The 12,887-nt window shown below is 41.2% G+C and overlaps 1 protein-coding gene across 1 annotated transcript in view; it reads left to right on the top strand.

The window, feature by feature from the left end:
- Positions 1–12,887, top strand: part of SLC35F1 (solute carrier family 35 member F1) — a 159,627-nt gene that overhangs the window by 67,213 nt on the left and 79,527 nt on the right. Inside the window, exon 2 of the mRNA XM_040238418.1 lies at positions 6,628–6,755. Within this exon, the coding sequence (XP_040094352.1) occupies positions 6,628–6,755 (128 nt within the window). The remainder of the gene's footprint in view (positions 1–6,627; positions 6,756–12,887) is intronic.

Genomic DNA, 12,887 nt, shown 5'->3' with positions numbered 1-12,887 from the left:
TCACTTTCCTGCAGTGGAGAAGGAAATGGCAACCCACTCCAGTGTTCTTGCCTGGAGAATCCCAGGGATCAGGGAGCCTGGTGGGCTGCCGTCTATGGGGTCGCACAGAGTCGGACACGACTGAAGCAACTTAGCAGCAGCAGCAGGGTATATATATGCCACATAAAATTGTGTATCTTAGCGTCATAAAAGATGACAGCTTCAAAAAATAGAAAAAAAAAGGTTTCTAAGATTTAAGAGCTCTGTTTCATGTTTAAAAGGGTAATATACATAGAAAGATACATGTTGAGAAGGTGAGATTTTCATATCACCATGTGTACATGTTTTTGCATCAGAAAGGTTTGTGTTTGTAACTAGAGCTAGAATACTTTGTTTTACTCATCAATGCAAAAAGGTAACTTTGAAAAAAATAAACTTACTGTTAAAAAACCTATCCTGTATACAGTCATTTTTACACACGTGTGACTTTTAAAGTCATGGCCACCAGAACCTTATGTGATTATGTTTCATTTTTAGTTGCTTTTAGATATTTTTCCAAACCTTTGTTAGGCATTTCTGAAAAACAGTCAGATGATTGAGTAGATTTTAAGGGTGTTATTCAGATATCTTACCTTGATGACAAGATCTTACACTGAGTAATAATTTGTTTAAATTACTCTGCTAGGCATAGTTGAAGATATGTGAAAAAGAGAAATAAGTGCTGAGGAGGGAGCAGAGAACCTGGGGAAGCTTCACACGGGAGAGAGCGTTTAGCCTGGGACATGCAGACTAAGTGGGAGCTTGAGTGAGAGGGACGTGGAAAGAGTTAAGTGGGAACTGAGGCCGTGTCTCTTCTCCTCTCGGCTTTCTTTGAACCCTTTTGTGTGGTTTCCTCTTCTATGTTTTGCTTGTCACGGGCAGACAATGTGGTCACCTTGGAACACCTTGGAAGCACCTCCTGAGAGACCCCCACCCTGGAAAGGCGGACTAGCATCGCAGGAAACAAAGTCAGGTCTAGTTCAAGGGAAGGGTATGTTCACACGGCCTCCATTCCCAGATCAAGTAGTGAGATCCAGAGGTCCACAGCGAGGATCTGGCCTGGGGGAGAGGCATCAAGGTCAAGGACGCAGCCCTCAGCCTGCCTCTAGTCTGGACAAACAGGCATCATATGCTGGGTGCCGTGTGACCCATCACAATCACAAGAGTAAGAGACAGAGGATGTGCAGCCAAAGCCTTAATGAGACATGAAGAGAGTTCAGTTTCCTGGGCTTCCTCCATGCAGTCTCCATCACACTTGCTGAGCACGTGTGTGGTGTGTGACTGGTCAAGGATTCAGGGATTCCAGGACCCCATTACTTGCTAGCTCATCTTGTGCACATACCTGGCATTAAATATTAGCTTAAATATGACACTCATACTGCTTTTAATCTACAGTGCCCTATTAAATTTTTGTGACAGTCCCCATTTTACAATAGAGGAATTAAGGTTCAGAGCCATTAACCAACTTATACTACTAATGTACATCAGAGGCCAAACCAAGGTCTGTTTGCTATTAAGCTAAAACAGTAAAGGATGGCCCTCTATGCTCTTCTTAATCTCACTCTCTGGCTCTAATAATAAAAATGAATGAAACTATACAAAACAATTTTAAATATTCATTATTTGTCTTTTTTATAGTCCATCCCTACCCTCGGATTCACAATATGAGGTGCAGCTGGTTACAGTTCTTTTTGTGAACCATTTCCATTTCCTTATTATCAGCACATTTACTTGGTTCACTTTTCTGAGAAAAGAGAATGGTTCTGAATTCTACATCCTAATACTAAATTTCAGCTTTTAAAGGTGAGTAATTAAAACTTCCATCATCAGTTGTTCCTTTTTTTCAAATTCACTGATGAATATTTAACCTCGTCCCTTGGAGTTCTGGTAAAGGAAGATGGCATTATGGCTTCAAGCCGGGAGCCAAGGAGGGGTTCATTCAAGCAGGGGTCTCTCCCCCTGTGCAGGGGCTTCACTCTTGCTGTGGACCCTCTGTGCAGTGAGTGCTGAGTTCTGTTCTTGCAGAAAAACACCTTGCTGGATCACACCACCCATGAAAGCCCTTAATGAAAATGCAGCCCCGAGAATAATGAAGCTTCTTGTTCCCTTTGCTGAATTCACCTCGGGTGCTGTCTCGCAGTCCTTTTATTCTCTGCTCAGACCACCACTGGGGGTGAGCAAGAGTCCTATGAATCAAGACGCTTCTGTTTTCCAGTCGTTGCCGTGAATGTGGCAGTTCTTTGCACAGGGGTTTCCTCTTCCTTCATTCAGCATTTCTTAACCACCGCCACACTCTCCCCACTCGATGTGCCACCATTGTTATTATGCCCGAGGCTTCAACTAGCAGGACAGCATGTAACAGTAATTTTTATCATTAGACTTTGTTAAGTCATCAGTTTGATTTAAAGCCTTATTTTACATTTCACAAGGGAAACTGTTGTGCATTTAGACAGGGAGGCATCAACATTTTGGTACTGAACTGATGGTGATGGGACATGTGTGCATCCCAAAGCAGCTTCAGGGGTGGACCCAGGGCTGGGCCGCTGGGCACCGGCAATGCCAGGGGGCACCATGCACGTTGGCTTCAAGGTGATGGGCACTTCCCTGGAGTTGGCCACGGGTCACCCTGCAGGAGAGTTTGGATAAAGTCATGACAGCTCCTTTAATGAGAAATGAATGACTCCTGGGGACAGTGCCATAATTACAAACCAGTGAGGCAAAATAGTGCAGTACCAATGAGTATGAAACCTAATGCCAGATTGTCATGAGTTCAAATTCTGGTTCATCTGTGTGAATTTTCTGGCAAATGACTTAACTCCTCCAGGTCCCAGATTTGTCATCTGTAAATAAAGTTAATAAAAATACCTACCATACAGGGTTATTGTAAGGATTAAGTAAATTAATATTTGTAAAGCACATAGACACTGGCTGATACATAGTATCATTTAAGTATTTGTTATAAAAATGAAAAAAAAAACCACATTGATCATTCTGTTGATGCTTAGTGAAATAAGGTATGACTCACATGACCGAGACTGTTTAATAATTTCTCTGTCTATTCTCAATTATTGCCATAATCATGGTTGCCAGAATGCTACATTACTTAATTAGGAGGGTACCTTTAACTATGTTTTACACATTTGTGTACACTTCCATACTCCACATTTCTTTAAAAAGAGAATGAAAACAAAATTAAACTCTTAAGCCAATTATAGAGATACACATGTACAAGGATGTTCTTTAGAGAAAAATTGGAAGCAACTTAGGTGTCTATCAGTGGGAAACTGGGTAAATTGTGGCATATTTATAAAATGTGATTATATATCTATTATTGTTACATATGATTTATATATGTCATATATATTATATATGATTATATATATATTTGAAAGATATTACATTTATTCTCTACATATAAGATAGGGATATATTTCTAGAAAAATGTTGAGTTTAAAGAACCCTAGAGGGAGGGGGGTTCAGGGTTGGGAACTCATGTACACCTGTGGTGGATTCATGTCAATGTATGGCAAAACCAATACAGTATTGTAAAGTAAAAAAATAAAAATTAAAAAAAAAACTAAAAAAGATAAAGAACCCTAGAAGGATGACGTGTAGAGAACATGCGATAAACTTTCACTTAAATACACACAGATGCAGGGCTTTCCTGGAGGCTCAGCAGTAAAGAATCCAGCTGTCGGTGCAGGAGACACAGGTTGGATCCCTGGTCCAGGAAGATCCCACACACAGTGGAGCAACGAAGCCTGTGCGCTGCAACTCTTGAGCCTGTTCTCTGAAGCCCGGGAGCCGCAACTGGAGAAGCCGCCACAGTGAGAAGCCCACGCACCACAAGTGGAGAGTGGCACCAACTCGCTGCAGCTAGAGGAAAGTCTGACCAGCAGCGAGACCCAGCACAGCCAAAACTAAACGCATAAAATTATTTAAGAAATGCATGCACGTGTAGAAGATGTATAACGGAAACATGAACATGATGGATACGCCAACACTATCAAGATGGAAATTTAGGAAAGGAGGGAAGGGAAGGGAATCTGGCAGGAGCACAAAGGGGATTTCAGTTTCAGCATTTCAGCATTTCCTCTGTCAGAAAAAAATTCTGAAACATACATGGCAACATTTAACACTGATTAAATCATGTTGAAGATTACCTTATCGTATTATTCTCTGTGCTTTTTATTTATATTTGAACATGCTGATAATAAAATAATAACAGAAGCCATTTAAATGCCAAATTATAATTCTACAGTTTCCACCCATAGATTATGTTACTCCTCCTAGTTAATTTTTTAAAATTCTTTTTCTTCAAAATGTTAACATATTACCAATTGTGCTAGTGTTTTTATGGATGGCCCCATTTCATGAGGTTTAGAAAGCACTTTGGCACAAAGACTGTTAAGAATATATCTTCATTATTCTAGAAAGAATTTTAATGACCTATTGTTCATCAGTGTTAATGACAGTCATGTAGATAAATCCCTAAGCAGTCCTTTTAAGGGTTGCATTTTTTGCTCAGCCAAAAATAAAAAGTGCTTTCTTGACTTCCTGGATAATTTTGCTAAGCAAGCATGTTGTACATTTTCAGGTGCTCAAATGAAACAATTGGGAGCATTTGTTTAGTGTTTTACTTGCAAACTTCTTCAACAGAACAGCAAGAAACAAATCATCCCTTTGAATCTTTATCACTTTGAATATGTATTGATTGGTGAAACAAACAGCGCCGTGACCTAGATTTTCAATGTCACGTATTGAAATGTGGCTGGTGTGCTCTGAGTTTAGCAATTCTCTGTTCATCGTATAAATTAACTGGGACAATGACTTGTGACCTTCAAATTGCAGCTTTGTGGTTCAATATGCCATTGACCTTTTTATGTCCTATCTATGGAGTATTAATGTGTAAAATGGTCACCAAATTAATTTATGTCAGCTGTTGTCTACATTCTAACTAGAAAACAATGTTCATTGTCTGGACCATGAATGTTTATAGTATACATATTTTAAAAATTAAAAATTTCAATTTCATTGTTAACATTGCTGAGATTATTGAAGGTGAAATGTGTTCATAGATACTGTATTATTTATTGACTACTCAGCATGCATGATTGGGTCTAGAGTGGTGACCGAGACACTGCCACTGTCTTCAAATTATTAATAATCTAATGAGTAACAGAGTCAAGAAAACAGACTGTTATCATACAGGGAGATAATACTGTATCAGTGGCATAAGAAAGACTGTTAAAGGAACCCATAGCAAGGAAACCCAACTGAGTCTTGGAAGATCAAAGTGAGAGATCTAGGAAGGCTTCCTGGTGATAGAGTCTAGGCTGCTTCTTCATTTGAAGGCTGGCATAAGAATAGTCCATGTAGGGGTGTTCACACATGGAAAAGCAAGAGAAAGCATGTTGTTGTTGTTGAGTTAGCTAGGTCACGTCCAACTCTTTTGCTGCCTCATGGACTGTAGCCTGCCAGGCTCCTCTGTCCCAGGTAAGAATACAGGAGCAGGTTGTCATTTCCTTCTGCAGGGCGTGTTCCCAATCCAGGGATTGAACCTGCATCTCCTGCACTGCCAGGCAGATTTTCTACCAGTAAGACACCAAAGAAGTCAAAGAGAAAGCATACTGTGGGCCAAATAGTCAGATTGTTTCTTGGATATCAAGAAACACCATTCACTCAGGGTTTTTGCGTATTCCACATCTTCTAAGAATACCTCACAAGTTGGCCCCAGAAAGCTATAACTATTAATAACATGTTGCCCTACTTTAAGAAAAGTTATGTTTCAGGCTTGAAATATGTAAGAATAAGGATGATGAACGAAGCAGCTCAAAGTCTGTTTTGACGCCACCAGCTTAGGCAAGATGTGAAGACTGCAGTTGCCGGCAGTATTGAAGCCAAGGCCCATGGCACTCTTTTCGTCCATGAGTGTCCCCCAGCTTCCTCTGTCTTCCCATCACCCACACACCACCTGAATGTAAGGTTCAGAGCTGAGGAAGCCCGCCTCGTAGCATCCTGGAGCCTGACTACAGATCTGCAGCGGAGCACAGGCTTTTCTCCGCTTGACCACCTCTTTCTGTTTTGGTCTAGTTTACCACAATCCAGACATTTAGGATGACTTGGATTTCACGTGTTTATGCAGCCTTTCTGAACACTTTTCCTTTTCATTTTACTTCACCTAATTTTTTTTTTCAAATGTTCATGAGAAAATTAGTTCACATCATGAACTAAAAACCTGTCTTGTTCTGGGATAGGCACTAATTTGAAGGGCTGAAGTCTACCATGAAGTCTACCATAAATTCTAGTAAACAGTAAAAACATTCTACGACACACTCATGTATTTGTTTAATTAAACGTTCGATAAGGTATGGTCAAAAATATATATATACTACTATATTGCTTTTTTTGTTGCTCAGTTGCTAAGTCATGTCCAACTCTTGCGACCCCATGGGCTGCAGCATGCCAGGCTTCCCTGTCCTTCACTGCCTCCCAGAGTTTGCTCAAACTCACATCCATTGAGTCGGTGATGCCATCCAACCATCCTCTAAATATAGTTTCTCAGTGTGTTCAGAACGTAATCCATTTCTTTTCAACTTTGTAATGCAGGAGAAGAAAACCTCCTGGCAATTTTACGACGAAGATGGTGGAAATACATGATCCTGGGACTGATAGACTTGGAAGCAAACTACCTGGTGGTCAAGGCTTACCAGTACACGACTCTGACCAGCATCCAGGTACCACGGCTCTTTTTTCTTCCGTATCATCTTATAGATGTAGTTTGCTTTCGGTTTAGTCACTTGGGAATCTGAATACTAGTCTGTAGATTTTGCAATGAGAAGGAAATCAAATGTATAAAAATTAAACTTTATATCTGTGTTCTTTTCATTTTTCTTAATTCACATGTTATTGGACATCTCTTTCTTCTTTGATTTTAGTATACCACAAGAACTATTGTTACCCATTAAGGGAGAGGTGAGGTAGATGGGTGCTGGGAAAACAGCCACAGTGCTCCAAACCCAGCCTAGGTCCCACCCACCCCCAGAAGCCCCACAATGACAACACATCCCTCTGTCTCTCGTACGCTCCCAGCCCTTCATTTTAAAGCTCTGTCTTCATAGTCTGACTTACCTAAGAATGCTGTTTGTCTGTTTCCACCTATTCCACCAAGCTGTGAGCTCTTTCACAGCAAGAAGGATATCTTCTTCACCTTTGAATCTCTAGTACCTCATACGAAACCCAGCACATAATAGACACTCAAAACTATTTAAAGAACTTAATTAAATTGCATTGATTTCCAGTGTTTTGGGGCACAGAAATTCCCAGCCATTCTCTACCCACATGTGGAGGGCCCTGGAATGTCTATATTGGTATATATAGTGGGATAAGAAAGAGGGACACTGGCTTCATGGTGGAACTGGGCCCATTAGTGCGGAATGGAAACTTACAATTTGGCTTGGGGAGCATGAAAAGGAAACCTCTCCCTTTGGAAATCCAGTTGACCTTTGTTTTCTTTTGTTAAGCATTGAAAATTCACAACCAATTACTGGTTGCTTAAGTTCTGTGGGGATTTATACAAATGTTTTTTGCAGTTTCCTTTTGTCAACAGTGACAAGGTCTTTAACAATGTTCCCCTTGTCCTCAAGTGTTCTGTTCAACCCATGTTATGTACAACCATTGATCCATCCAACACCTCTCTCAAATTAACTGTCTCACACCCCATTTAATGCTGCATTCTATAAAAAGTTTAACTCTGCAGAAAGACAGAAAAATAATAATGCTACCTATATACATTTTTCTTCACTATAACTTACTGAACAAGGGATGGGGAAAGTGAAAAAGCAAGTAAAATCTAACAATTTTAGAACCATTTTGCTTCCTACAAAAAAAATAAAACTATTAAATAATAATAAATGGTCAAAAGAAAAGGCATTTGCTCTTGGAACCATGTTGGTACTGTTGTTTTGTATTTCAAAAGCTTAGGGGCAGGAAACCTGAGGAATATGATTGGAGAATAATTATACCAGTTTGATTCATTTGGTCACTTCAAAAATAAGTACTGAATACTTCTGTGTTCAAGTCAGTGTATTTCGGGGGAACACTTGTGAGCAAAAGAACAAAATAGATACTTTCTGTATTCTCATGGAGCTTCCAGGAAATGGGAAAGGCAGCTTTTGGTCAAATAACCAAGTGAATGGATATATTGTCTCAGCAGTTAAGATTCCAGCTGCCAAGCAGGAGACATGGGTTCAATCCCTGGGTTAGGAAGATCCCCTGGAGAAGGAAATGGCAACCCACTCCAGTATTCTTGCCTGGAAAATCCCATGGACAGAGAAGCCTGGCGGGCTACAGTCCATAGTATCACAAAAGAGTTTGACACCTTAGCGACTAAACAGCAACAAAATCATTATCGGTTCAGTTCAGTTGCTCAGTCGTGTCCGACTCTTTGCGACCCCATGAATCGCAGCACGCCAGGCCTCCCTGTCCATCACCAACTCCCGGAGTTCACTCAGACTCGCGTCCATTGAGTCAGTGATGCCATCCAGCCATCTCATCCTTGGTCGTCCCCTTCTCCTCCTGCCCCCAATCCCTCCCAGCATCAGAGTCTTTTCCAATAGGTCAACTCTTTGCATGAGGTGGCCAAAGTACTGGAGTTTCAGCTTTAGCATCATTCCTTCCAAAGAAACCCCAGGGTTGATCTCCTTCAGAATGGACTGGTTGGATCTCTTTGCAGTCCAAGGGACTCTCAAGAGTCTTCTCCAACACCACAGTTCAAAAGCACTCAGCTTTCTTCACAGTCCAACTCTCACATCCATACATGACCACAGGAAAAACCATAGCCTTGACTAGACGGACCTTAGTCAGCAAAGTAATGTCTCTGCTTTTGAATATGCTATCTAGGTTGGTCATAACTTTCCTTCCAAGGAGTAAGCGTCTTTTAATTTCATGGCTGCAATCACCATCTGCAGTGATTTTGGAGCCCAGAAAAATAAAGTCTGACACTGTTTCCACTGTTTCTCCATCTATTTCCCATGGAGTGATGGGACCGGATGCCATGATCTTCTTTGAGCTTTAAGCCAACTTTTTCACTCTCCTCTTTTACTTTCATCAAGAGGCTTTTTAGCTCCTCTTCACTTTCTGCCATAAGGGTGGTGTCATCTGCATATCTGAGGTAATTGATATTTCTCCCGGCAATCTTGATTCCAGCTTGTTTCTTCCAGTCCAGTGTTTCTCATGATATACTCTGCATATAAGTTAAATAAGCAGGGTGACAATATACAGCCTTGACATACTCCTTTTCCTATTTAGAACCAGTCTGTTGTTCCATGTCCAGTTCTAACTGTTGCTTAAGACCTACAAGACCTTTTAGAGCTAACACCCAAAAAAGATGTCCTTTTCATTATAGGGGACTGGAATGCAAAAGTAGGAAGTCAAGCAACACCTGGAGTAACAGGCAAATTTGGCCTTGGAATACGGAATGAAGCAGGGCAAAGACTAACAGAGTTTTGCCAAGAAAATGCACTGGTCATAGCAAACACCCTCTTCCAACAACACAAGAGAAGACTCTACACATGGACATCACCAGATGGTCAACACCGAAATCAGATTGGTTATATTCTTTGCAGCAAAAGATGGAGAAGCTCTGTACAGTCAACAAAAACAAGACCAGGAGCTGACTGTGGCTCAGATCATGAATTCCTTATTACCAAATTCAGACTGAAATTAAAGAAAGTAGCGAAAACTGCTAGACCATTCAGGTATGACCTAAATCCCTTATGATTATACAGTGGAAGTGAGAAATAGATTTAAGGGCCTAGATCTGATAGATAGAGTGCCTGATGAACTATGGACAGAGGTTCGTGACATTGTACAGGAGACAGGGATCAAGACCATCCCCATGGAAAAGAAATGCAAAAAGCAAAATGGCGGTCTGGGGAAGACTTACAAATAGCTGTGAAAAGAAGAGAAGTGAAAAGCCAAGGAGAAAAGGAAAGATAAAAGCATCTGAATGCAGAGTTCCAAAGAATAGCAAGAAGAGATAAGGAAGCCTTCTTCAGTGATCAATGCAAAGAAATAGAGGAAAAGAACAGAATGGGAAAGACTAGAGATCTCTTCAAGAAAATTAGAGATACCAAGGGAACATTTCATGCAAAGATGGGCTTGATAAAGGACAGAAATGATATGGACCTAACATAAGCAGAGGATATTAAGAAGAGATGGCAAGAATACACAGAAGAACTGTACAAAAAAGATCTTCATGAGCAAGATAATCACGATGATGTGATCACTCACCTAGAGCCAGACATCCTGGAATGTGAAGTCAAGTGGGCCTTAGAAAGCATCAGTACGAACAAAGCTAGTGGAGGTGATGGAATTCCAGTTAAACTATTTCAAATCCTAAAAGATGATGCTGTGAAAGTGCTGCACTCAATATGCCAGCAAATTTGGAAAACTCAGCAGTGACCACAGGACTGGAAAAGGTCAGTTTTCATTCCAATCCCAAAGAAAAGCAATGCCAAAGAATGCTCAAACTACCACACCACTAGTAAAGTAATGCTCAAAATTCTCCAAGCCAGGCTTCAGCAATACATGAACCATGAACTCCCTGATGTTCAAGCTGGTTTTAGAAGAGGCAGAGGAACCAGAGATCAAATTGCCAACATCTGCTGGATCATGGAAAAAGCAAGAGAGTTCCAGAAAAACATCTATTTCTGCTTTATTAACTATAGTCAGGGATAAAGGTTTTAAAAGAAAGCAACGCAGTTCTACAAGGACATTTGTCAGAATGGCCTGACCTAAACTGGAAAGTTGGGGAGGTTTTTTTCTAAGGGATTGCTGATGGAGTGAGATTTGTGAGAGAAGTGGAAGATTAGCTGGGAAAGAGATCCAAGCAAAGAAGACAGCATGCCCAAGGCTCTGTGGGGGAAAGGACCATGGTGAGGATGAGGTTGTGAGCACGGGCTTGTGACTGGGCGAAGAGACTGAAGCAAAGAGTGGTAAACAAAATGGGCTGGGGAGGGAGGCAGGGGCCAGCTTCCTCAAGTCTTGACAGCCAGCACAAAGGTTTGAGCCCATAAGCTAAGTGCCGTGGAAAGCCACATTTGAGTTTTAAAGGCAGTTAGGCTGTGGTGCAGAGAACAGACTGAAGCAATGGGTGCTCACAAGGGAATAAAGGAAGACAGAGCTGGAACGTTGGGGTCATACAAGAGGAGGTCTTTAATGCCAGGATAAAGAGTCTGGCTTAATTTTGTAAGTAAGAGAGCCATGAAATTTTCTGAGGAAAGATGATAGAATGTGACCCCACCGCCATTTTTATAGGCAATTCTGCTTCTACAGGACAGTCCTCATTACTAGCTGGCAGAACACCAAATACTTTTGTCTTCTGACTCGCTTAGAAACAGTGATGAAGAGCCTCTCCATGTTTTATCCCCCTGCCCTTTCAGTTCATCCACCAAATTTAGGATTAAGTATCACAAGCAATTGATACATGAAACATGAGAGGAAAATACATATTTCTGAAATGATTATAAACTCACAGGGAACTGCAAAACTGCATAGGATTCTTTGAACTGTTCAGACAGCTTTTCCTCAATGGTGACATTTTGTATGACTTTCATATAATGTCAAAACCAGGATACTGACATTGGTACAGTACTGTTAACTAGACTACAGACCTGATTCAGGTTTCATCTCTTTTCCTTCACTCGTGTGTGTGTGTGTGTGTGTGTGTGTGTTAGTCACTCAGTCATGTCCAACTCTTTGTGACTCCATGGACTGCAGCCCACCAGGCTCCTCTGTAGTTGTACCCAGTTTGATCCACGTGTAGGTCTGTGTAACCACTATCACAGTCAGGATACAGAACTGTTCCATTACCACAAAGGAAATCCCTCACGCAACCCCTGTGAACTGATACCCATTCCACCAGCCTCGTCTCTTTACCTAGCGACCACTACTCTGTTCACCACCTATATGATTTTGTGAACTGGAGAATATGCATAGAATGAAATTATATGGTATTGAACCTTTTTGCTGTCGTTGTTGAATTGCTAAGTCATGCCCAACTCTTTGTGACCCTAATGGACCATAGCACACCAGGCTCCCCTGTCCTTTACTGTCTCCTGGAGTTTGCTCAGATTCATGTGCAATAAGTCAGTGATGCTGTCTAACAACCTCATCCTCTATTGCCCCCTTCTCCTCCTGCCCTCAATCTTTCCCAGCAGGAGAGTCTTTTTCATTGAGTCAGCTCAATTGTATCAGGTGGTCAAAGTATTGGAGCTTCAGCTTCAGCATCTGTCTTTCCTTTCCAGTGAATGTTCAGGGTTGATTTCCTTTAGAATTGACTGGTTTGCTCTCCTTGCAGTCTGAGGGACTCTTAAGAGTTTTATCCAGCACCACAATTAGAAAGCATCAGTTCTTCAGCTCTCAGCCTTCTTTATGATCCAACTCTCACATCCCTACATGACTACTGGAAAAACTGTAGTTTTGACTATACAGACCTTTGTCGGCAAAGTGATCTCTTTACTTTTTAGTATACTGTCTAGGTTTGTCATAGCTTTCCTTCCAAGGAGCAAGATCTTTTAATTCATGGCTGCAGTTACCATCTGCAATGGTTTTGGAGCCCAATAAAGTAAAATCTATCTATGCTTCCACTTTTTCTCCTTTATTTGCCATGAAATGATGGAACTGGATGCCATGATTCTAGTTTGTTAACCTTTGGAGATTGGCATTTTTCACTAAGCATAGTGCCCTGTTGTTGTTCAGTCACTACATCATGTCTGACTCTTTGTGACCCCATGGGCTGCAGCACGCCAGGCTTTCATGTCCCTCCCCATCTCCCAGAGCTTGCCCAAGTTAGTGTCCATTGAATC

Source organism: Oryx dammah, unplaced genomic scaffold (assembly GCF_014754425.2).
Source record: "Oryx dammah isolate SB20612 unplaced genomic scaffold, SCBI_Odam_1.1 HiC_scaffold_4, whole genome shotgun sequence".
NCBI classification, from domain to species: Eukaryota; Metazoa; Chordata; class Mammalia; order Artiodactyla; family Bovidae; genus Oryx; species Oryx dammah.
This window is presented reverse-complemented; position numbering and strand designations above follow the sequence as displayed.